Here is a 25,291-nt window from a genome sequence, read left to right on the forward strand (position 1 = left end):
GGCCAACCCAAGGGATGAAGACAGGCGTTGAGACTGCCCCAGTGCTCACTCCAGAGCCAAGGGCTGGTGTCGAGCCTTTTCCCCTCACGTTATGGACCTCTGAAACATCCTGAACGACTGTCGCACTAGGCATGAGGTGCACGACCTCGACTCTGAGCACTCTAGCATTCACGCTGAACACCATTGCGCCTGCGAAGGTTGGGACGGTGCCCAGGTCATGTAAGTTGAGCTTCGAGCCGTGCTCAGTGCAGCCAAGGCCGAACTCAAGTAGGTCAAGGAGGGCCAAACTGACACCTTGACCAGACAAACCTCTTTCCAAGGTAGAATGGATGCCTTCTCCCTAGATATCATCGTCGAGCCTCTACCCCCAAAATTTAAGGCCCCCGCCTTAGAGATGTACAATGGGAACTCTGACTCGGATGACCATCTGGAGAGCTTCAAGTCACTCATGATCCTATATGGGTACTCTGACACCTTGACATGCCAAACTTTCCATGCAACCTTCAAGGGAGCTGCCTGACGATGGTTTTCAAGCCTCTCACCTCAATCCATCAATTTGTGGGAACAATTTTCCAGCATGTTCCTCGCACGCTTTATCAGCAGCCAATGTCCTTAGAAGAGCATTGTCTCGCTGATGACTGCCAAGCAGAAGCGAGGAGAAAGCCTGCGGTCATACATCGATCGCTTCAAGGAAGAAGAATTGGAGGTCAATATTGATTTCATAGTCCTTAACCGAGCCTGCCCCAAGGAAAATTTTCCTTTCCCAAAGATAAACCGCCTCGTCGACACCACTATAAGGTACGAGCTACTAAGATTCATGGATGCCTTCTTCAGATACAATCAAATAAAGATGCATCCAGATGATGAAAAGAAGACCACGTTCATCATAGAGAATGGTACATACTGTTACCATGTGATGCTTTTTGGCCTCAAGAATGTTGGACCCACTTATCAGTGCCTTGTCAACAAAGTGTTCAAAAACCAGATGGGGAAGAATGTCAAAGCCTACGTGGACGATATGGTAGTAAAGAGCCTAAAGGCTGAGGCCCACGTCTCAGACCTAGCCGAGACCTTCAACACCTTGCAGAGGTATAATATGAATCTCAACCCCAGCAAGTGTGCCTTTGTCGTTACCACGGGCAAGTTCCTAGGTTGCGTCGTCACTCAAAGAGGCATTGAAGCTAATCTAGAAAAGATACAAGCCATCCTAAACATGGCTCCCCCGCAGAAGGTGAAGGAGAACCAAAAACTCATCGGTCGGATAGCTACCCTCAATCGCTTCATGTGAAAATCAGTAGACCGTTGTCTGCCCTTCTTCCGTGCAATCAAGAAGCTGAAAGAGTTCTAGTGGATAGAAGAATGCCTGCATGCCTTTAACGAGCTCAAGGCCTACCTCGCCTCGCCTCCCCTCCTTGCCTAGCTAGCCGAAGGGAAAACCCTATATCTGTACCTTTCGACCAGGGATGAAGCAATCAGTTCAGTTCTTATCGGGGATGGCAGTGTGCAAAAGCCAGTTTACTATGCTAACAAGGTCCTCTGCGATGCCGAAACTAGGTACCCCGAAGTGGAAAAGTTGGCCTTTGCCCTCGTGGTTTCAGATAGGAAGTTTCGGCCATACTTCCAGGCCCATACCATAGTGGTCCTGATGAACCAGACCCTCAAAGTTGTCCTCGCGAAACTCAAAACCTTGGGATGCCTAACGAAATGGTCCATCGAGCTATCAAAGTTTGACATTCAGTACCAACCGATGCCCACGATCAAGGCACAAGCCCTGACAGAATTTATAGTGGAATGCACCTTTAACTGAGCCTTTCATTGGCCCCTGGGAGAGGCCAAAGGGGACCAGGGGGAGGACGAGACTTGGCCCCGATGGAAGCTCTTTGTTGATGGTTCCTCCAACGCTAAAGGAAGTGGAGTGGGCCTCATCCTCCTCACCTAGATGATATCGCCTTGTAGTATGCGCTAAGATTTGACTTTCCAGCATCAAACAATGAAGCTAAGTACGAAGCCCTCTTCACCAGTTTATAGTTGGCCAGGGACCTCGGCTCGTCTTACCTCGAAGCCTTCAGCGACTCCTAGCTAGTGGTGAATCAAGTGAATGGCAAGTATGAGGCTAAGGAACAAAGCATGTCCAAGTACCTTGCCAAAGTCGAAGACGTAGCCCGCCACTTCCAACGCTTCTCCCTGCAACGAGTCCCGCGAGCTGAAAACGCACGAGCCAATGCCCTCTCCAAATTGGCAAGTACCTCAAGCGAAACTCCTATCCAGGCCATGCACGTAGAGAAGCTACTTCGGCCCTCCATAGAAGAAGTTCAAGTATTCTCCGTAGAAGCCAAGCCTCATGGGTGGACCTTATCATCAACTTCCTATCGACTGGGCATTTGCCTAAAGGCAGAAATGAGGCAAAGCGACTTAAGCGATAGGCAGCCCACTACACCTTGTTGGATGGGAAGCTATACCGAAGATCTTTCACCTTGCCTTACCTCTGATGCCTTCGTCTGGAGGAGGGCAACTGTGATACAGGAAATTCATGAAGGCATCTACGGTAATCACCTCGGCGGAAGAGTCCTAGCTCAAAAAGCTCTGAGATAGGGCTACTTCTAGCCTACCCTCCACAATGACGCAGCAAAATTGGTGCAAAAGTGTGATTCTTGCCAAAGGCATGCCAATCTTGCCACCAACTGGTCACCACTCTCTTGGCCCTCAGTAGCCCGTTTCCCTTTGCCAAGAGGGGCATGGACTTCTTTGGCCCCTTTCCTCAAACCACAGGGGGGGAAGTACCTCATTGTAACAGTTGACTACTTCACCAAGTGGGTCGAAGCCGAGCCCTTAGCCATCATCACGAAGTGATCCATCCAAAACTTCTTTTGGAAGAACATCATCTTCTGCTTCATCCTACCCAATATGTTGGTAACTAACAACGGGAAGCAATTCAACAACGCTAGGTTTTAGGGAGCGGTGCACCTCCCTTGGTATCAGACAACAGTACACCTCAGTAGTCTACCCTCAAACTAATGGCCTAGCCAAAGTCACCAACAGAATGATACTAGAGGGACTGAAGACTAGGTTGGACCGGGTGAAAGGCCTATAGGCTGAAGAACTGAGTAGCATACTGTGGGCTTACCGAACTACACCCCGAATAGCCATGGGAGAAATTCCCTTTGGCTTGACCTATGACACAGAAGCAGTAATCCCAGCAGAAATCGGCCAACCAACACTCTGAGTCGAAGCATACAATGAAGCCACAAATGATGAAGCCCTCAGGAAAAATCTAGAACTATTAGAAGAAGCCCGAGAACAAGCGCACATAAGGGTAGCCGCCTACTAGCAACGCGTGGCCCGCTACTACAATTCCAGGGTAAAAGAAAGGCATTATCAAGGAGACCTAGTCCTTAGAAAGGTCATGGTACCCGAACCAGGAGTAGGGAAGCTGGGCCCCAACTGGGAAAGCCCCTACAGAATCAAGCGAGTCCTTGGCCCCGACACTTTTCACTTGGAGCACCTAGATGGAAGACCTGTACCTAGGACACAAAACTCGGAAAACCTCCGAATGTACTACCAATGATTGTAATATCTTTTGTAATCAATGGGTAAATGAAGCAAAATTCCTCTTCGCCTCAGTGTTCAGTGCATGTACCTACTAAGTTCTAATAACTCTTCGGCCTTGCGACTGGCACGGGTGCATATCTTCCACTGAGGACCGTATCCTCTGCTAGACCGGTGCCAAGACTTAAGGAATAAGTAGCGAACACCCTAGCTAAAAGCCTAACGCATCAGAACAGACCAGGATGGTTAAGGCCCTACGTTCCTCAACGCCCTGTCTCGGCGGCAACTAACCTCTTGAACCTTCACACTCGATGCTACCAGCAAAAGAAGTCGGCCACCTCGGAGCACTGCGCTCAACCTCATCGAGACAAGTGTGTGGTGGTGCAAGAGCTAGGCGAGCCCAAATTCACCCTATAACCCACTCTACATTGACAAGTCACTTGGCTATCTACTTAAGTACAAGTATAGGGAAGAGAGCCAAGCAAGGCCCATGCTCTGCTTTGGCCTCTCCCTATCACAGGCCTCTTCAGCCTTGCCTAAGTGAATGCCTAAAAGGTGTTAGGCCAAATAAGCCCCGACTCTGCCTCGGAGCCTCGGCCACTCCTTTGCCATGCTCCTGACGCTCAAAGTAGAACAAACTGAAGGGAACTACACTGGTCCTACTCTACAGTTACCCTTTGGAGGGGCAAGGACCCTTCGACAATGAAGCAAAAGCACAAGTGTAAGAAAAACAAAAAAGAAAAAACAATACAAAGAATAGCAATGCAAAAAATAGCAACGTAGTGAGAACACAAGCACACAAGACGTCAAAAAGTGCTCACTGAGCTTCATTCATTTTAAGTATTCCTTTGGCTTTACAAAAAGTCTCATAGCTCCTTAGGCCGAATACATGTGCATGTACAAAAAAAAAGGAGAGAAAAAGAAAAAGGGAGGAAGCCCAACTTAAGCTTTGCCGCTAGCTGGAGGGAGCGTAGAGTCAGTAGCCTCTTTAGGAGTATTGAGGATCACCTTCGGAGACTCAATGTTGAAATCCAGAAGCACCACTAGGAGTGCCTTTTTGGTGTCCTCGATGCCATCCAAGTAAGCCCCGTAAGCAGCCCCAGCCAGCTTGTTGGCCCACTTCTTTGCTTCTTGGACCCTCTTCTCAGCACCCGTTGCCTTCTCCTCGGCCTCGGCAGCCCTCTTCGCTGCCTCCTTGGCCCTCTTCTCTGCTTCGGCTACTCGCTTGTTCGCCTCGGAGGTGGCCACCTCGGCCTGATGAAGACGCCACTTGGCCTCAGACATAAAGCTCTCAACCCGAGCCCTCTTCATCTCTTCCTTGGCGAGGAGGTCCAATGTCTTCTTCAGCCTCTCCTCGGCCTCCTTGCAAAACTTCTACTCGTCCACGGTGACCCGCTACATCTCCCTCTGCTTCTCCATAGCATGGGTGGTCGTCTGCTGAAGCTTCTCCTTCTCTGCCTCCAGCTTGTCCATGTTGGTCAGGGTCAACTTCAACTGGTCCCCTAGTCCAACGTAGTGAAGGCAGACCTGCAACGGAAGAAAGTTGTCAACACAAAAAAAAAGGGAGAGAGAGAAAGGGAGACAAAAGAAGAAGGAATAAATTGTCACCTCAGCCAGGCTCTACAATCCCTGGTTATACAGCTTCTCAGGGACCATCCCCAACATCCAGAAGTGGTCCCAAGATAACAAGGCCCCACTCACCAAGGCCGAGCCAACCCCCATTTGCTTGTTATACGGCCTACCGGAGACGTCATCCACAAAACTTGCACCGTGGGCAGTCTTCTTCTGTGGTTGGCCCTTTACAGGCCCCTCAACCGTTCTCTTCCTACCCCAGTTGGTCTTCTTAGCCTCCTCAACAGGCCTTCCTGACCCTTCGACCGGCTGTTGCGACGCCTGCTCCACGCGCCCCAGTTGGGCCTCCTCGGCAGGCCCCTTCCCCTTCACGATGTTTTGGGAGGTGGCTCCCTTAGTGGGAGCCAAAGAAGAAGCTCCCTTGGTGAGGGCCTATGTCTTCGTCCCTTTGGATGGGACCTATTGAGCTGTACCCCCTTCATCGGGGCAGCACCTTCTCCCTCAAGGCGGGAGCATCCACGATGGCCCTCAAAGGGGTCTAACCATCGGTCTTCGCCCTTACCTTCTACATAGCACGGGCACGCTCCACTATGCTCTTCTGGGCATCCATTGGTAGATCTGCAAGCAAGGCAATGGTTAGTACCACTATATAAGAGCAAACGATGAGGAAGACATGGAAAAAGATGGCGTAGCCTGTCCTACCGAGGGGAGCAGGGCTGAGCCCCGCAAAAACTAATGGCATCTCCTCCTCCACCAAGGGCTAGGCTTGGACTCTCCCCAAGTTGAGTAGCCATGCGAGATCGTCACTCTTTGAACTGGTAAGGGGACACACTTCTCCGCAAACAAATGGGGTTCTCCCCACCCTGATATGAAGGACCAACCCTCGCGACAAGATAGGAAAAAATACTTATTCTTCCAGTTATGTACGAAAGAGAGGTTATCTACAGGCTTGGACTTACGGGGTTGGAAATAGAAAATACCCGCCTAGGAAGAATGCTTCCTCAATGCAAAATTTGTTTGAAAGAGCTTCGGCGTCAGCTCCACGCCCTAGAGTGGAGCCGCCACTAACATCGCCACAATGGTCCCAACTGCATTGGGCATAAGCTACTAAGGGTAATCCCATACATCCTTAGCAAATCGAAGATCAATGGATGTAAGGGAAACCGAAGACTAAATTGGAGGAAATGCTAACAAACGCAGATCTCCCCCTCCTTGGGAGTCCACGTCCAATTGTCTGACTCAAGCACCCTCACCCCGTAAGATGAGGGAATGAAATAATGCACGGTCAGGGCCTTGACCTGATCCTAGTCCAGAGAACCATTGAACTTTGGACAAGAAGGGTCCATCTCGGTCATCGCCCTGGTAGCACTCTCAACCCTCTTCCTGGGCACGAGGTCTGGATCTTGATCCTCCTCATCCTCCCTTAGCGTCACGAATGTCGCGCTCTCACAGGAAGGGTCATGGCCTTGGAAGATGTGTTCAGCTCCCCCATAGGCTACCCTAGATCGGAGCACATCCACCTCGCGCCGAGAGAGCACGAAGACGGAGGGACTCGGGGGGGAAGGGGAGAAGGGGTTCAAGTAAAGCTCCCTTCCGATATGTTCGGAAGTTCATAGCACTCAGGTCTGGAATCTGAGAAAGACATTGTTGATTACCTAGAAAGGAGGTGGAAGGAAAAAGGAGCAAAGATGAAGTGTCAAAAACTAGAAGATCTGGGAGCTGAGTTCACTCAAAGAACGAAAACGCTTGGAGGCAAAATGACAAGAATTCCATGATCGAAGCCGCTATTTAAAGAAGAGTGAACGGCCTAGATCTCTCGAGATCCAACGGCTAATAAGCCACTACCTCCACGGTCCAATAATAGTGCACCGCATGATGGTCCCCCTCAGAAGACGAAACGGCACGATAGCAACTGCTCGGATTATCGCAGATCCAACGGACAGGGAGCACCTTTGCACCTACGATCCAACCGCGCCGCACCACAAGCGCTCACCCTCAGAAGACGGAACAACACTTAAGACAGACTAGCGAAGTCCATGCAAAGCAACCCACTGGTCACGAATGAGCGTATCGATCGACTGGAGAGCGGTCTCGTGCACGGATCCTGGGGCTCCTTCGGGCCCCCCGGCTTCATGGGTCCTCGGCCTAAACTATTAGACAGTCTTGTATGCCCTTAGCTTCAATTGGAATTGATGTACTTTTATTATTTAGTGGAAATAAATTAAAGTGCATGTTTGATTCATGTTGTTTGGTGTAATTCTATGTAAAACCCTAAAACTGGACACTTATAGAAACTTGTGTTACTTTAAATGTTCACAGCCATTGGATAAGTCTAGGGAGATTTATCCTGCCAAGGCTGATACTGATGTGCCACCAAGTGTTGGGATGGCTTGTTTCGGCCATCAGGATAAGACCCAGGGCACATGCAGTATGGGATTGCTTGAACCCTTGAACCAGACCAGATTTCCAGTATTGCCCTAGACCTTGGAAACAGATGGGCAAAACTTAAAAGTTACACCTGACCCCTAGACTTGATTATTACACATCACTAGGTGTTGGATCGGGCTATCTTTGATATGTCAATCAGTGAGATCCTTAGTGGGGGTAAAAACTTGGACATGTTGGGGCAGTATGAGAATTCATCTAAGTGAGTGGTCATAGTGACAGGATCAGCCCCTTTGTCGGACAATAGTAATGATCCGGAATGCATTCTCTCTGATGGAAACCAAACTACCGGCAGTTGATTTCAATCGTTGGAATTTTGTTTTGCAAAATTAATATATATATACATGTATATGTACGGTTTAAAAAAAAAGGTTTGCAAAAGGTTTTAATTCCCGGGATCCATGTGACTAGAGAGTGTGGCACTGTTCCTTGTAGTCGAGAGAGAGGTCGTCTCTTGTCGGGTAGTGCTTGATCATTAAGGGCTGAGAGGTTAAGTGTAAGACCATTTAGGATAATGCCTAATGGGCTAATCTTGCACCTGCCCATAGTCCCTGGGTTTTTATAAGATGGCTTGGCCCAGGGACCACTTAATGTAAGTGTTGGGCCCATATGGTCCATGTGATGGGCTCAAGGGGGTCACTGAGCCTTTTAGTGAATTCGGTTGGGCATTGTAATAAAGGCTGGGCTGAACCCATGTGGTTGGTGTGTAAATCAATGCTTGGGTCCCATGCCATACAAAGAAGCCCAACTGGGCAGCAGATTGGAAATTGGTTAAACACTGAACACTTAATGGGCCAAAAGCCCATTTCAAACTAGGCTGATATGATCACCAATTCATGGGGCAAATCTGAGATTAATGTTAGTAAAAGGATTGGGTCTTTAACCTTATCCACTCTAAGAGACCAAATTCAAATTAGATTTGAATATAGTAACCTCCTGATAAGATCAGGAGTTAACTAACTTAATATGTAGATAGGATTAAGATTAACCCCTATCCAAATACTGATTTGGATTGGGGTAACTCCCAAAAATATTGGGAGGTTTCTTGATCAAGAAGAAAGAGGAGAAAACCCTAGCAAAAATATCAGATTTCGAACTAGGGGGTTTGAGTAAGCAAGAAACACATCCTGCATTATTGAGATCAGATCTCTCACAGACTCCAGAGAGAAGAGACAGTTCTGCCCTCTTTGTCCCTGGACTTCTCCTCCTTCAGCCGCCGCCACTCCCTGTTGGAAGATTGGATCTTTGCAGCAATAGGAAGTCAAGAAATCAGTTCTTGATAACAGTCTTGCAAGAAAGACAAAAGGATTCAGTGTTCAAAGTTTCCAAAGGGTTCTTGTGAAGAATCCATTGTGTAGGACGCACCTTGCTGGTTCCGTTCCATCCATAGCTGTGTCATCTTCCGCAGGAGCGGATCTTGGTTTCTTCTTTGGGCGTGAACACCAACTTTGGGAGATATTATTTCTTCGGATCAGGTATAATCCTTCCTGTTTTCTTTTGGTTTAGATCTGGTTTGTTTATGGTTCAAGTAGGATCATTGAATAATGTATTATAAATTTAGAAAATATGATCCCCAGTTAGAAGAATGTAGGAAATTTTTTTGAAATTCGCCCCCCATTCTGCACCCTTCATGGCATCCATTAGATGGATCCTACCATTCTTTCAGTGGTATCAGAGCCATAGGTTCGAATCTTGAACCAAAAGAAAATCAGATCTGACCCTGCGCAGATGGAGAGAAGATGTTCTGTCAAGATCTACGCAGATTGCTTTCTTTCTTTTTTTTCAAGAAATGGTTTTTTATTAAGGGTGTTTGATCTGAAATTAATTTTGTTAAATTCAAAATTTTATTTTGAATTGTTCTTTATTTATTTTTAATTTAATGGATTGTTTGAACCTGGAGATCGCAGTGCAGATTTGGCACAGATAGTCTGCGCACCCTTTTTTTTCTCTTTTATTATTATTCGGTCTGTAAATAATTTTTTTTCTAGACTGAATGTATAGGATTTGATCAAGAATGTAATTAATTAATAGAAATAGGATTTCTGTTTTTTATTTATTTTCTTGATTAAAGAAGAAGGAAGAAGATGGCGGCGCTGGAGATTTGCAGATGGAGAAATTGCATACTGTGATTTACAGTTTATGAAACTGTAACTTTTATGATTAACCTCTATTTTGCAGGTGGTACGAATGATCCATATTTGATTTGTGATTGTCTAAAATCAAAATTATTAATTTCATATCTCTCTTGAATTAATTCTTGAATTGAAAATCAGTTTTGGACCATTTCGGACTAGATTGGACCAAAACTGTTTGGACCGAATCTGATATTCGAAGGGGGCTATTTTTCAATCCATATTTCTCACACTAGTTATTCCAAATTTGATGTTCAATTACAAGAACTAATTCGGCCCACCTATAAAGCCCAATTTTAAAGGGTTAAAACTGCAAAAGCCCATTATTGTGAGAAAAGTTGTATGGGCCGAACTGCTAACTACAATTCTGCCCATACACCTAGTAAACATTAATTGTTAATGCTTTAGTTTTTTAAATGGACTATTCGATGGGCTTTACAACAGTTAATTGATTGGATCAATTCTTCCTTTACATGTGATGTTTGGATGCTTGATGTGCTACGACCATGAGCCATAAGCACTTGGCCCATGTTGACTCGTTAGTGGCTCTTGCACACACCATGGCTGAATGCACATCATTGCCATGGTGTCCCTTAAGGTCATTGGATGACCCCTCTCTACTTGGTGGGCCCCACAACCCTGAAAAGGGATAAGTACGGAACCCCTATCCGATTGAGGCCCACCAGAAATCTGGCTTTATGAAAGTCAGTGAGAGCCACTTTGGTTTGACCTAAATTAGAACTATGGCGTAATTTTGTTCCCTCCAAGCAAATATGAGTGCGTGTGATAGGGAGATCCATTTGATGGACTCTTTAAAGGCCTTCCGTCATTAGCACAATGATGGGTCCATCAGTAATGAGGAAACACACCATAAAATTGGGCTATCCATTTGCTGTTAGATCTGTTAGAGTGTTTCATTAGATGATAGGGGCATCATAGACCGATGTAGGAGGGGCTTCACCTGAACATGATGGGTGTGCATTCACTGGACAGAAAGGTTTACTTGAAAATGGCTCTGAACCTTGTCTGACAGAGGCCAAAGGGAAACTCATTTGATGAGTGGATATGATCCGTCACAGAAAGGTGGTGGGGTTATGCAGCTGAAACAGTTGGTTTCAGGCACCCTATGTGATTTCCCACATTTCCAGAGACATTCCGTCGTCTCTGTCACTGAGAAAGGAGGGAAAATCTCAGAGATGAATAAATGGGAATGGAACATAGATTAAAAGCCATATCTATGTAGGTAACATGAATCAAACTAAGGTTGTGGACTAACGTGTTTGTTGTTTTATCAGAAAATGGCAAATAGTCAAATTGCAAAGCTTCTATACGATAACAAGCTTAAGGGCCTAAACTATGCCGACTGGTACATAAATCTTATGCTGGTCATAACTTCTAAAAAGTTAGATAATGTGGTGAAAAATCCTACCCCGGAACGTCCGGGTGATAGGGCTTCTGAGGCCCGTAGGAGGGACTACCAAGATTGGGAGGATAAGAACTCCCTAACACGCTGCTTTGTCATTGCCTCATTAGACAACTCAATACAGAGGCAGTTCGATCAGATCGAACTTGCCAAGGACATATTAGACAGTCTAAGAAGAATGTATGAAGAGCAGAACTGTTCTACTCGACAGAAGGTCCTGAAATTGTTCATGACCGCGCAGATGTCCAAGGGGCAGAAAGTTCATGACCATTGTCTTCGGATGATGGGATACATTAACGAACTTGAAGCTCTTGGATCCGGGCTAGATCTTGGCACACAAGTGGATGCCATCCTGAATTCTTTGCCCTCTTCCTTCAATGCGTTCACTATGAACTACAATATGAATAAGCTGAATGTCAGCGTCCAGGAACTCAGCAATATGTTGTAGAGGGCCGAGGGTCTTTTAAAGAATGATGAGCATGTGGTTATGCTTGCTGAAGCTAACAAATCGGGAAAGAAAAAGAAAAAGGCAAAGAAGACCCAGAAGAAAACTGCCAAACCCAAGAAGCAAAAGAAGAACAAGGCATCTGATGTCTGTCACTTCTGCAAACAAACCGGCCACTGGAAGAGGAACTATCCTGCCTACCTGGAATCTAAGAAAGGTAACATCGAAACTTGTGTCATAGAAACTAATATGTTAGTTACTTCTATGTCTTGGTGTGTTTGCTCCGGGGCTTCAACTTATGCGTGTAACTCACTACAGGGGCTCAAAGTTAGCAGAAGATTGAGTGATGGTGAAGTGACACTATTCTTGGGAATGACTGCAAGTGTTGCAGCTACTGCGATAGGAACCGTAGAATTAGTTTTTAGAGGAGTCCTTGTACTTAAAGATTGTCTTTATGTACAGAACTTGAGAAGAAATTTAATTTCTGTTTCTAAACTGTGTGCTGATGGATATACTGTTTATTTTAGTAATACAATTATTATTAAACGGAATAACAAATTCATCACATGCGGGGAACTGGAGAATGGTCTCTATGTTCTACATCCTTTTCTAGAAACTAACCTAACCAAAACTACGTCGGTCGAAAATCCCAAGAAAAGGAATCGTGATACAGTTAATCCCATGTGCCTATGGCATTACCGATTTGGCCATATCGGTATTGACCGAATCACAAGACTGGTAAAGGATGGTCCTTTGGGTTTTCTAACCGTAGAAAGTCTTCCCACTTGTGAGCCTTGCCTTCAAGGTAAGATGACTAAGCTACCATTTGACGGTAAGCCTGAAAGATCTGTAGGCACACTTGACCTAATACATACTGATGTATGTGGTCCCCTGAGTGTTAGGACACGGAATCAGCACGTGTACTTCATCACCTTTACTGATGATTTTTCACGATATGGTTACGTGTACCTAATGAGACACAAGTCTAAATCCTTTGAAAAGTTCAAAGAGTTCAGATAGGGAGTCGAGAAACAGTTAGGGAGAGAAGTTAAGGCCCTTCGATTGGATCGATGTGGCGAGTATCTCTCTGACGAATTCAGGGACTAGTTAAAGGACAATGGGATAGTGTCACAACTAGCTCCTCCTGCTACACCTCAACTCAACGGTGTTTCAGAGAGGAGGAATAGGACCTTGTTGGACATGGTCCGATCACTTCTCGTACGCTCAGAATTACCCACATTCTTTTGGGGATATGCATTAGAGACTGCTATCTATGTACTGAATCGGGTTCCAGCCAAATCAGTTCTGAAAACTCCATATGAACTATGGACCGAAAGGAAACTAAGTGTAAGACATTTGAAGATTTGGGGTTGTCCTGCACACGTTAAAAGAACAAGTGCGGACAAGTTGGAATCCAAAATCAGTCGTTGCCTATTTATAGGCTACCCAAAGGATTCAGTCGGTTATCTATTCTATGACCCAAGTGAGCAGAAAGTGTTTTGCAGTCGAAACGCCCAATTCTTAGAATCCGAATACATCATGGACACTCACCGTCAGGAAATAGTTCTTGATGAGGAGAGCTCAGGAGCAGTGGGAGATGTCCCACAAGTTCCAGGTGGTGACCAACCTAGAAGGTCCACCCGGGTATCCAGACCACCTGTCCGATATGGTTATGACCAGGATACCTTCCTGGTGGAAGCCTTGACTAGTGAAGAGGATCCTGTGACTTATGCGGAAGCTGTGTTAGACATAGATTCCCAGAAGTGGGTGGAGGCCATGAGAGCTGAGATGGACTCGATGGAGACCAATGAAGTCTGGACTCTAGTAGATCCGCCCTCCGGGGTAAAAGCAATTGGTTGCAAATGGATCTACAAGAGGAAGAAGGGCCCCGATGGCAGGATTGAGACCTACAAAGCTTGCTTGGTGGCGAAAGGGTATACTCAGAAAGAAGGCATCAATTATGAGGAAACTTTTTCGCCTGTGGCCATGCTTAAATCCATTAGGATCCTGCTAGCTGTAGCAGCATACCATAACTACGCGATTTGGCAAATGGATGTCAAAACCGCGTTCCTGAATGGAGATCTTAGTGAAGATATCTACATGTAGCAGCCGCAAGGCTTCATTGCTGCTGGTCAGGAACACATGGTATGTAAACTAAATAGATCCATATGTGGACTCAAGGAGGCTTGTAGGAGTTGGAACATCCATTTTGATTCTGCCGTCAAAACGTTTGACTTTGAGCAGAATCCGGATGAGCCCTGTGTTTACAAGAAGTCCAGTGGAGATAAGATTACCCTTTTGGTATTGTACGTGGACGATATCCTACTCATTGGGAATGATGTAGGAATGTTGACTTCGGTCAAGGTATGGCTGTCACAGCAGTTCTCCATGAAAGATCTTGGAAAAGCTTCATATATACTAGGTCTTCGACTCTATAGAGATAGATCGAAGCAGATAATTGGATTATCCCAGGCTGTTTACATTGACAAAATTGTCAAAAGGTACAACATGAAAAACTCTAAGAAAGGAAATGTTCCTTTCAGACATGGAGTAACTCTCTCCAAGAAGATGTCTCCCAAGATTTCTGAGGAGATTGAGGGCATGAGAGATGTTCCCTATGCCTCAGCCGTAGGGAGAATCATGTATGCCATGCTGTGCACTCGCCCAGACATAGCTCAGGCGGTGAGTGTAGTAAGCAGATTCCAGGCTAACCCAGGGCAGGAGCATTGGACTGTTGTGAAGAACATACTTAAATACCTTCGAAGGACAAAAGAGTTTTGTTTGGTATTCGATGGTAGTTCACTACAAGTTCTGGGGTATACCGATGCTGATTTCCAATCGGATCCAGATGATAGAAAGTCTACATCTGGGTATGTTTTCACGATAGGATCGTGTGCTGTTTGCTAGAAAAGCAGCAAACAGGGGTCCACTGCAAACTCCACAACCAAGGCCGAGTACATTGTCGCAAGTGAAACTGCCAAGGAAGCTGTGTGGATGAATAAATTCATACACGAATTGGGAGTGATTCCGTCCGGCACATCACCCATCCCGTTGTTGTGTGACAACAATGGAGCGATCGCCCAAGCTAAAGAGCCTCGGGCCCACTCGAAGTCAAAGCACATCGAGAGGAAGTACCATGTACTACGGGAGATCGTTAGTAGAGGGGACGTCCTAATTCAGAAGGTAGTATCAGCGGATAATGTGGCAGACCCATTGACTAAGCCACTAACACAGAAGGTGTTTTAGAAACACATGGAAAGTATGGGACTCCGGCTTGTACCAAATTGGACCTAAGTGCAAATGGGAGCTGTTAGACAGTCTTGTATGCCCTTAGCTTTAATTGGAATTGATGTACTTTTATTATTTAGTGGAAATAAATTAAAGTGCATGTTTGATTCATGTTGTTTGGTGTAATTCAATATAAGACCCTAAAATTGGACACTTATAGAAACTTGTGTTAGTTTTAAATGTTCACAGCCATTGGATAAGTCTATGGAGATTTATCCTGCCAAGGCTGATACTAATGTGCCACCAAGTGTTGGGATGGCTTGTTTTGGCCATCAGGGCAAGACCCAAGGCACATGCAGTATGGTATTGCTTGAACCCTTGAACCGGACCTGATTTCCAGTATTGCCCTAGACCTTGGAGACAGATGGGCAAAACTTAAAAGTTACACCTGACCCCTAGACTTGATTATGACACATCACTAGGTGTCAGATCGGGCTGTCTTTGATGTGTCAATCAGTGAGATCCTTAGTAGAGGTCAAAACCTGGACATGTTGGGGTAGTCTGAGAATTCATCTGTGTGAGTGGTCATAGTGATAGGATCAGCCCTTTTGTCGGACAATAGTAATGATCCGGAATGCACTCTCTCTGATGGAAACTAAACTACCGGAAGTTGATTTCAATAGTTGGAATTTTGTATTGCAGAATTAATATATATATACATGTATATGTACGGTTTCAAAAAAAAAAGATTTGCAAAAGGTTTTAATTCCCGGGATCCATGTGAGTATAGAGTGTGGCACTGTTCCTTGCAGCCGAGAGAGAGGTCTTCTCTTGTCGGGCTGTGCTTGATCATTAAGGGCTAACAGGTTAAGTGTAAGACCGTTTAGGATAATGCCTGATGGGATAATCTTGCACCTGCCCACAGTCCCTAGGTTTTTATAAGATGGCTTGGCCCAGGGACCACTTAATGTAAGTGTTGGGCCCATAGGGTCCATGTGATGCTCAAGGGGGTCACTGAGCCTTTCAGTGAATTCGGCTAGGCCTTGTAATAAAGGCTGGGCCGAACCCATGTGGCTGGTGTGTAGATCAATGCTTGGGTCCCACGTCATACAAAGAAGCCCAACTGGGCAGCAGATTGGAAATTGGTTAAACACTGAACACTTAATGGGCCAAAAGCCCATTTCGAACTAGACTGATATGATCACCAGTTCATGGGGCGAATCTGAGATTAATGTTAGTAAAAGGATTGGGTCTTTAACCTTATCCACTCTAAGAGACCAAATTCAAATTAGATTTGAATCTGGTAACCTCCTGATAAGATCAGGAGTTAACTAACTTAATCTGCAGATAGGATTAAGATTAACCCCTGTCCAAATACTGATTTTGATTGGGATAACTCCCAAAAATATTGGGAGGTTTCTTAATCAAGAAGAAAGAGGAGAAAACCCTAGCAAAAATATCAGATTTCGAACTAGGGCGTTTGAGTAAGCAAGAAACACATCCTGCATTATTGAGATCAGATCTCTCACAGACTCCAAAGAGAAGAGACAGTTCTGCCCTCTTCATCGCTAGACTTCTCCTCCTTCAGCCGCCGCCACTCCCTGTTGGAAGATTGGATCTTTGCAGCAACAGGAAGTCAAGAAATCAGTTCTTGACAACAGTCTTGCAAGAAAGATAAAAAGATTCGGTGTTCAAAGTTTACAGAGGGTTCTTGTGAAGAATCCAGTGTGTAGGACGCACCATGCTGGTCTTTCCATCCACAGCTGTGTCTTTTTCAGTAGGAGCGGATCTTGGTTTCTTCTTTGGGCGTGAACACCAACTTTGGGAGATATTATTTCTCTGGATCAGGTATAATCATTCATGTTTCCTTTTGGTTCAGATCTGGTTTTTTTATGGTTCAAGTAGGATCCTTGAATAATGTATTCTAAATTTAGGGAATATGATTCCCAGTTGGAAGAACGTAGGAAATTTTTTTGAAATTCGCCCTCCATTCCGCACCCTTCATGGCGTCCATTAGATGGATCCTACCATTCTTTCATAAACAGCCTTCGGCTCCCTCTGGTCCTCGGTCTGACTCGTGAAGATGAACCAAGTAGAGACGTAGGAAAGGACACCACTGCAAGGAACACCTTGGCTACTAGCCCCAGTGGCACTCACCATTACTGCTCCCTTCGATCGAAAACAAATTCTTATCCTCGGTCTCGGGAGTGGGGGGCAAATGATGTGGGGTGACCCAACCCAGCCCATTCGAGGCTAGGAGGCCCAATCCGCGAGCGCTAGAGTAGGGAACGGGATCTGCTACAACAGGGGTTACCCTACACCCTTTGTACGGAACCTACCACAACGCTATCACATGGTCCTGCCAAAACCGTTGACCGCCCTCTCCCATCTTAGGCATTCATCTCCACCTACCTCCAGGCAGCTCAAGTATAATTAGGGGTGCCCCCCTCTAGGTAAGGGGGTTACGATCTGAATCATATAACTCTTGCCTTAATTGCCCTAGCCTAGAGCTACCCACCAGGATCCTCTCCTGGGCTCTCTCTCTCTCTCTTCTTGCCCTGTACTAAGTAGACCGTTAGAGATTCCACCTTGGATTCTCACCCGGGGTCCTCTAACGAGCTCCTGTCTTCCAACAGCGATTGGATATCTACCTCTAGCTTCTACCGTACTCGGAGACCACCCCACCTCGGCTTACACACCTCGGCCTTGGCAGCATCCTCTCTGAGCCCTCAAAGCCTTTGACCAGCCTTCAGAGTTCAAGGATGAAATTACCTTGTTGTCCTTGGCCATTCCAAGTAGCAACACTCTTCAATGCCAATTTCAATCCTCAAGACTGCATTTGGAGGCAATGTAAATCAAGAACTGATGTAAATTTTACATCAGTTTGGTCTTGTATGCATTTGGAAAAAGGGTGTAATTATTATCAATGTAGAAGTATACTCCGGTTCAATTTTGCATGTATTTGGATGGAGTGTAGTTTTACGTCAATAATATATGTAAAACCTCATCACCTCTAAAGTTTTACATTGATAATCAATGTAAAAATTACATCCATTTTCTCAATGTAAAACTTTACACTCTTCCACCCATCACTATTTTCAAAAAAGCAACAGTAATTTTCTGATTCAGTGTAAAACGTTTTACACTGATTCCAAACGCAGTCCAAGTGTTTTTGCTTCAACTCAATTATTAACACAAGTTGAACCACTCCCTTGCCACCGAATCCATAATGGTTTTAAGCAAATAACGAGTGTAGGAATTTGAATGGGTGGCATTAGACAATGCCCAATCAAAGGAAACCTTGGAAAGGTCCACCCATTTTACCTTGAAGCTCCGGGGATCGGATTGCAGAGAGGAGACGGACGGCAAAGTTGAAGGTTTGATTCGGAATATGGGTGAGTTCCTCACGCCAGACTCGCTACTTTACTCACTCCGTCGAATGACACTGTAGTGAGTCTTGGGTTAAGAAGGAAGTTATTATGGATAGTCCATAGTCCAATGCGGTTCCGACCCTGATCAAGACCGAGTTTTGATGTTGGTTCGTGTTTGGCCTTACCTATCGCACATGTTACAGGAACTGGTTTAGTCCAGCCGGATTACTTATAAATAATTAATGATTATTAATAAATTGTTAATTTTGGAAATAACTAATGATTATTAATTTCTTAATAATTATAATAAATTAATAAATGCTATTAATAGTTATAATAATTATAATAAATTAATTAATTATCATTATTAATAATTATAATAATCATAATTAATAATAATTATTGTAACAATCATTAATTAAAATATTATTATTAATAAATAGTAATTATTGTTAACAAATTATCATTTTTAACAAATTGTTATTAAAGTCAACGATTTCTAAAATTTATTAGAAAATAATAATTATTAAATAATTTAGTAAATATTTCTAATTACTTGTTACATAATTAAGAAATGCTATTATTAATATAATCATTAAATAATATAATTATAATATTTTTATATTTAATTTTAAACAAGGATCCTTCAACTTGGATTTTGTTTAACAAAGCCCATGCATCACGCAGAGCCTAGGGATGGTAATTTTCCCTATCACCATTGGGTACTTGGCTTCCTTGACCCGATGGGGTCGAGGATGGAGATTGCCTTGGCAAGGACAGGGGCAAGGATAGGGATTGATAGGGATACCTGACCAGGGATGAGATGAGGATGGAGAATGAATTTCTTGCCCTTCCCTGACCCCAATTATATATATTAAATATATAATATTATTTATTATAGTTAAAATATTTTTATATTTAAAAGAATCCCTTATTTTAAGAAAATCTATTTTTTTTAAATAATTTAAACTTTAAGATTTTCAGGGATTCAAGTCCCCATTGGGGACAAGAAGTATGATCCCCACCCAAACCCCATTGTTATTCCTTACGGGGCCCCCATTAAATTAGATATGTCAATTTATTTCTCAGACCTTCATGAGGTTTGGGTCAATTTTTTGTTTGGATAGTCAGTTCAAAAGATTTAAACTTAAAATATTAAATTAAAAAAAATATAGTGGCATTATTAAAAAATATATTTAAAAATTAAATTTATGCTATAAAATATTTTAGATTAAGAAATATTGTTTATGATATTATTTATTATATTTAAAATATTTATATATTTAAAAGAATCCCTTATTTTAAGAAAATCTATTTTCTAAAAATAATTTAAATTTTAAGATTTTTAGGGATTCAAGTCCCCAATGGGGACAAGAAGTATGATCCCCACCCAAACCCCTTTGTTATTCCTTATAGGGCCCCCATTAAATTAGATAGGTCAATTTAATTCCCAGACCTTAATGAGGTTTGGGTCAATTTTTTGTTTGGATAGTCATTTCAAAAGATTTAAACTTAAAAAATTAAATTAAAAAAATATAGTGGCATTATTAAAATATATATTTAAAAATTAAATTTATGATATAAAATATTTTAGATTAACAAATATTATAATTTTGCTACTTTTCCGTATTAAAAATTATATTTAAAATATAAACCGGGGCATTCGATTTTGGCCGTTTACAAATGGCCAAAGCGAAACTAACCCAACATGATCGAGTTGGGAAATTGTTGAACCAAGCCAACTGGAAATACTAAAAATCGGGTCCATCAGTTTCATCAATTTGATAAACAACCCTAGCTGAAATTAATTATTGTTATTTTTGTATTATAAAAAAATATTAAAAATAATATATAAAATATAAATTATTATTAATTATTTAAAATTTTAAAAACATAAAACAATTATATACTCTTATGTGTTTCTATTATTTAGTTTTCGCATAACAAATCCCATGCATCGCATGGGTCCCAGTTAATAAAATATATTGACGACTACATTTTTGCTGTCTGAACGGTGGTTTCTTCAATATAGAATGCACTCAATTGATATCATTCTACAAGTGATTAGCTTGCTGGTTCAACACATACATTTCTTTACATTCTCAACCTTTGCAAGGATCAAGAAAAAACAGTGTCATAAGCATAGAAGCAACAGTGCGGCAGGCTGGTGTTATCGGCATAGAAGTTTGGACTTTGGATCATATTGATCAGTCAGCTGGGAGCCATAGTCCACAGAGTCTCGCTGATCTGAATCATCTGATAAACTTGATAACCCATGGCCACACATTACACATTTCCATGTATACAGTTTATTTATTGCTCACATATTTCCCAACTATTAAGCCACTCGAATTTACAACACTCAATTTGCAAATCCTTTAAAACTTTCTAACTTCAAAATCTCCTCAATCCCTGTGAAAGACCAACATGGTTTAGTGGGTCTAACGCTCAATGCAATCTTCAATTCTTTACTTTAGAGATTCTTAATTACATTAATGAGAAATCATAAACTGAACTGCAAGGAGATGCCAAGTATATAATTAATCATAACATGACTTAGTGGATTTGGAATTAGAATCGTAATGGTCTATTCTGATTCAAATTGTTTGGTTGGATCGAATTGGAATCTGATTCCTATTATTGCCGGAATGATATTCCCTCATTTGAGGGAATGGTCATTACTTGCCCCTCCCTTTCATTCCAGCTAATTCTAATTCCAGTCTGCACGAAACAGGTGATGGGAAAAGACAATTCCAATTTGATCCAAGGATTTTGATTCCAATTCCCATTCGGATTCCCGCTGTTAACCAAACGGACCCACACGATTTTAAAGCAAATAGCCAAAGTAAATACTTGATTTGATACTGATAAAATAAAAAGAGCTAACTAGTATACAACTATAAAAGGGTTGCTTATATACAAGATTTGTAAAGTCATCCAAGCCAGTCATAATACCTCAATCAAGCTTGATAGGGATGATCATATATATATAGGTCAAACCGGGCCTTTATACAGTTTAGGAATGATCTTGAGAAGGCATATACTTCTGATCTGTCCTATCATTTCCTTTCATTTTTGGGGAAATCAAAACTCATTCTAGGAAGTGACTATATGAATGAAACTAAAAATTTGAACTTAAATTAAAAATCATCTGTGGAGATAAATAGAATAAATTCTTCAAATAGTGGTTCCAATATGAAAGTAAAAGTTTTGGTTTAGATATTCTTTTATATGTGTACTAATTAATTTGTAGTTAGATTAATATTTTGTGGTTCTTTAATATGAAAGTAAATATTTTCTAATTGTAGCTAGGATTATAAGTTTATAATTAATGAAAAATACTTTCAAAACTCACCAGTGATGACCCAGTAGAAGTGGCGTTTGGTCTTAGCCATGTTAGGTTTAATTCTGATCGAGAGTAAACAGAACCGTAATGGAGGGCATGTGACTGACTTTGTAATGGTCCTCTCCTTTAAGTCCAACCCTGTTTTCGAATTCTCTTGGCATCCTTCTGATCTCAAGTTCCTTGAGGGTACCAACAGACACCAATCCGTCTGGAACCATCTTCAACCTGTAACAATTTTCAACCTCCAAGCGTTTAAGTTTGGGCATGGCTGCTTCCTTCACTTCCCAGTCTTGCAGTTGGTGCAATCCCTCCAGTCTCATAAATCTGAGCTGAGGAAACCCTTCTGAAAAACAAACCATTTTGTCTCCCATATATGTCAACATGCCTAACACCAGGGAGCTTAAATTTGGCAATCCTTCCAATGTTAGCATCGGATCTGAACTGAGTCTAGAGAATACTAGGGTTAACTTGGTGATGTATGGTGGAAATTTACATGGTAGCGACTGTAACATACCGTGTAATTGCAATGTGCGAAGAGAAGAAAAGTTAGAGAGACGTTCCAAATCTGGAAACTTTTGGGTAGGATCAGAAGGATTGCATATAGACAGTGACAGGGATTTAAGACTGGTCATGGAGGAGCTTTTCTCTAGTATCTGGTTCATTTGTTGTGACGAGGTTGTAATGGAACGTAGCCCTAATTTCCGAAGGCTGGTGAAGTTATCCAACCCACCACCTTCTTCCATCCAGCGACCTGCCTCTATACCCCAAAGCGTCTGTAGCTTTCTCAAAGTCTGCAGCCGGAGGTGGAAACAATGTCCATAGGAAGGGAGAAACAAATGTCTGAGCTGCTCCATCTTCCATATCACGTTGGAAATTATTACAACAGGGTTGTGTGGACCAATGATACCGGGAGAATTCTTCAAATCTAGGGTTTGTAAGCATTTCAAATTCCCTACAGACGCTGGAATATACTTTACAAAAGACCTCCTCAACCCCAGGTACCTCAAGTGAATTAATTTCCCTATTTCCTCAGGTAAGCAACCTATGTGCACATCCTCAAGATCTAAGACCCTAAGTAACTTGAAGTCCCTATAAATGGGTTTCACTCTTCTATTCTCCATTCCAGGTCTCCACTTGGATAGTGGATTGAAGAATAAAAGAGAGCGAAGGTGTCTATTTGATGAGTGATGGTGTTTGTTGGATACATACCAGTCATGAACAAAGTGAACAGCATGCCTACGGAATGGAGGAGAAGAAGAGGATGTGGAAGGATTAACATCTCTGCCATTTCTTGAATCGAAAATCTTCAGGAAGTTTTCCTCAGAAGCCTTCTGTAGGCATGGCTCTCGGATGGAATCATGTAGGCGGCATGTTTTCATTCTGCCATCAAAGTGGCTTCTGCAAATCTGAGCCATACACCTCTGGACCAGCTCTTGTAAGTATATCTCGGCAATGTCTTCCACTGTAACATCATCTCCCAGGGTTTCAAGTGGTATAAGACCTTCAGCGATCCACAGTCGATACAATTTGCTTGTAGAGATATCAAAGTTTGCAGGAAAAATGCCCATGTACAGAAAGCATGGTTTCATGTGGTACGGAAAATCACAGTAACTTAAAGCAAGTATCTTTTCTACTCCAACTTGGGCATTGACAATGTTGTTGGACACTACCTGCCCGCCATATTCCTCCTCTTTTGTTGCTAGTAGGCCTCCAATTACAATAATCGCTAAGGGCAGGCTACTGCAGTACTGAACCATTTGTCTTCCCAAATTCTCTTTCACAGTTGAGTAGCTTCTGTCAGCATCACCATTTTCAGGGAAAGCTTTTCTACGAATAAGCTCCCAACTTTCTTCTGATGTCAAAAATCGAGGCGTATGGTGACGACCCTGTGGATCCACATGCCAAGCAACGTTTATTGAGCGTGTTGTAACCAGGATCTTACTTCCATTCTTTCCATCTGGAAAGGCAGATTCAAGATCATCCCACATTTCTTTGGTCCATATATCATCAAGAACTATTAAATATCGCTTATCGTTCAGTTGTTGGTAAATCTTGAGCCCCAAACTCTCGTCTCCCATGTTTTCATTATCATCATCATCATCATAACTCTCCATCTCTTCTTTGGTTGAAGTGTCAATTCTTTCTAAGATTTCCTTCAAAATATCCCTAGTTCTGTGCTGCTCAGATACATAAACCCATGCACTACATTCAAAACGAGGCTTGATGGTATTATGGCTATAGACTCTCTTAGCAAGAGTTGTCATACCCAAACCCCCCATACCAACTATAGCAATCACGCAGCATCGTTCCTCCGGCTTCATCAGTTGTTCCACCAAGGTCTCTACTTCTTCCTCCATGCCGATAATATCGTCTTCCTCGTTGGGATCAGGATCGGACCGTCGTCTCGACTCAGGTAGTCTTAAAGGCGGTTGAGTTGACATTTCTCCTTCTAAAGGAGGCCTGATGCCATAAGTTCGCCAGATGCAAATGATCCTTCTCTTGATCGCTTCTATCTCCAGCCCAACCTCACACAGAAGCATCCATTCGTTGAAGTAGCAGGCGTACCCCTTGATTACTGATTGAACACCCCTCCAACGAATGGAGGCAACTTTCAGGATGAAAGAGTCGATCACATCTTCAGCATCATATGCAATGTTTCTAAGAAGCTGTTTATCCCCTTCAGCATGATTTGCATCTGCTCAACCTGGTCTTTCACTTCAGACAACAGGTTTGCTTCTTCAGTGAGAAGGTTACCAAGCTTTTGTACAACAAAGGAAAGACCGACTATGGCCATGCTGATGCTACGAACTGAACTCATTGCTTTTACTGCTATTTACAAGAAATGCAACAAGAGCTAGCTTTGGCTCTTCAAATTCTTGTTCCAAAACCCAGTCTGTCTTCACTTTTATACTTACACTATTCAGAAGGGAATCTTGTGCTTGCGTCCGTCTGAGCACGTAAGCCATTCTCGCATCATCATAAAAAAAAAAAAAAAAAACGGTGGCTACAATTGCCAACCAATTGTTTGTTTGGAAACAGAGGGCGGACCAGTTCATAACGGAGTTTACAACATAAATGACCTGAACATCCATTACAATTTACAACATCAACCTATTAGATTAGCTTACAAGTACAATTGTAGGCCTTAGTTTTTATTATATATTTCTGGACGTCAGCTAATTTGGGCCTAATGTTTGTTCGGTAATTAAACCAGGGGCAAATCCTTGCTCGTCACAGATATATTATTTATTTATTTAGGGATAACATATAATGAGTTATATATTTTCCGAATAATAAGAACAGGTCTTTTGAAAATTATTGAAATTCACATTTGAAGACTCAAAAGTCATTCCAAGAATTGAATTTTTAAAACTGAAAATTTAATTTATAGAATTCATTTAGACTCAGTTTGGAAGTACAAATGTATATTTATAGTGTAAAATCTTGTATTTTGTATTATTTTATATGTATTTATACTCCTTTCAAACTGAGCCTTAGGTGCATAATTTAACTTAAAAAATATCGGTTAGAATTATGTGCAAAATATATTCTTTAAATAGTGGTTCTTTATAAAGGATTTTATATATCCAACATAATCCCTATTATGGACAAGGGCAATGCTTTGCTCCTACCAAGTTGGAGGACATGCGACCTACCACCTCCTGATTTTTATATCTAAAGCCTAAACACTAAAATATAAACTCTAAACCTTTAAACTCAAAACCATAAGTCCCTATACACTAACCTTAAATCTTAAACCCTAAACTTTAAAATCTAAATTCT

General features: G+C 42.7%; 1 protein-coding gene across 1 annotated transcript; it reads right to left on the reverse strand.

Annotated features, from left to right (window-relative positions):
* Nucleotides 1–4,941: 4,941 nt before the first annotated feature.
* LOC148852402 (putative disease resistance RPP8-like protein 2) lies at nucleotides 4,942–24,474 on the reverse strand. Its single transcript, XM_088945793.1, has 3 exons — nucleotides 24,318–24,474; nucleotides 21,616–24,203; nucleotides 4,942–5,073 (listed from the first exon to the last, which is right to left on the reverse strand). Exons 1-3 carry the CDS (start codon nucleotides 24,472–24,474, stop codon nucleotides 4,942–4,944), a joined length of 2,877 nt encoding a protein of 958 aa, XP_088801919.1.
* Between the last annotated feature and the right edge of the window lie 817 nt (nucleotides 24,475–25,291).

The sequence above is a fragment of the Nelumbo lutea genome, chromosome 5, assembly GCF_056320005.1.
Source record: "Nelumbo lutea isolate HS-2025 chromosome 5, American lotus-T2T, whole genome shotgun sequence".
NCBI lineage: Eukaryota > Viridiplantae > Streptophyta > Magnoliopsida > Proteales > Nelumbonaceae > Nelumbo > Nelumbo lutea.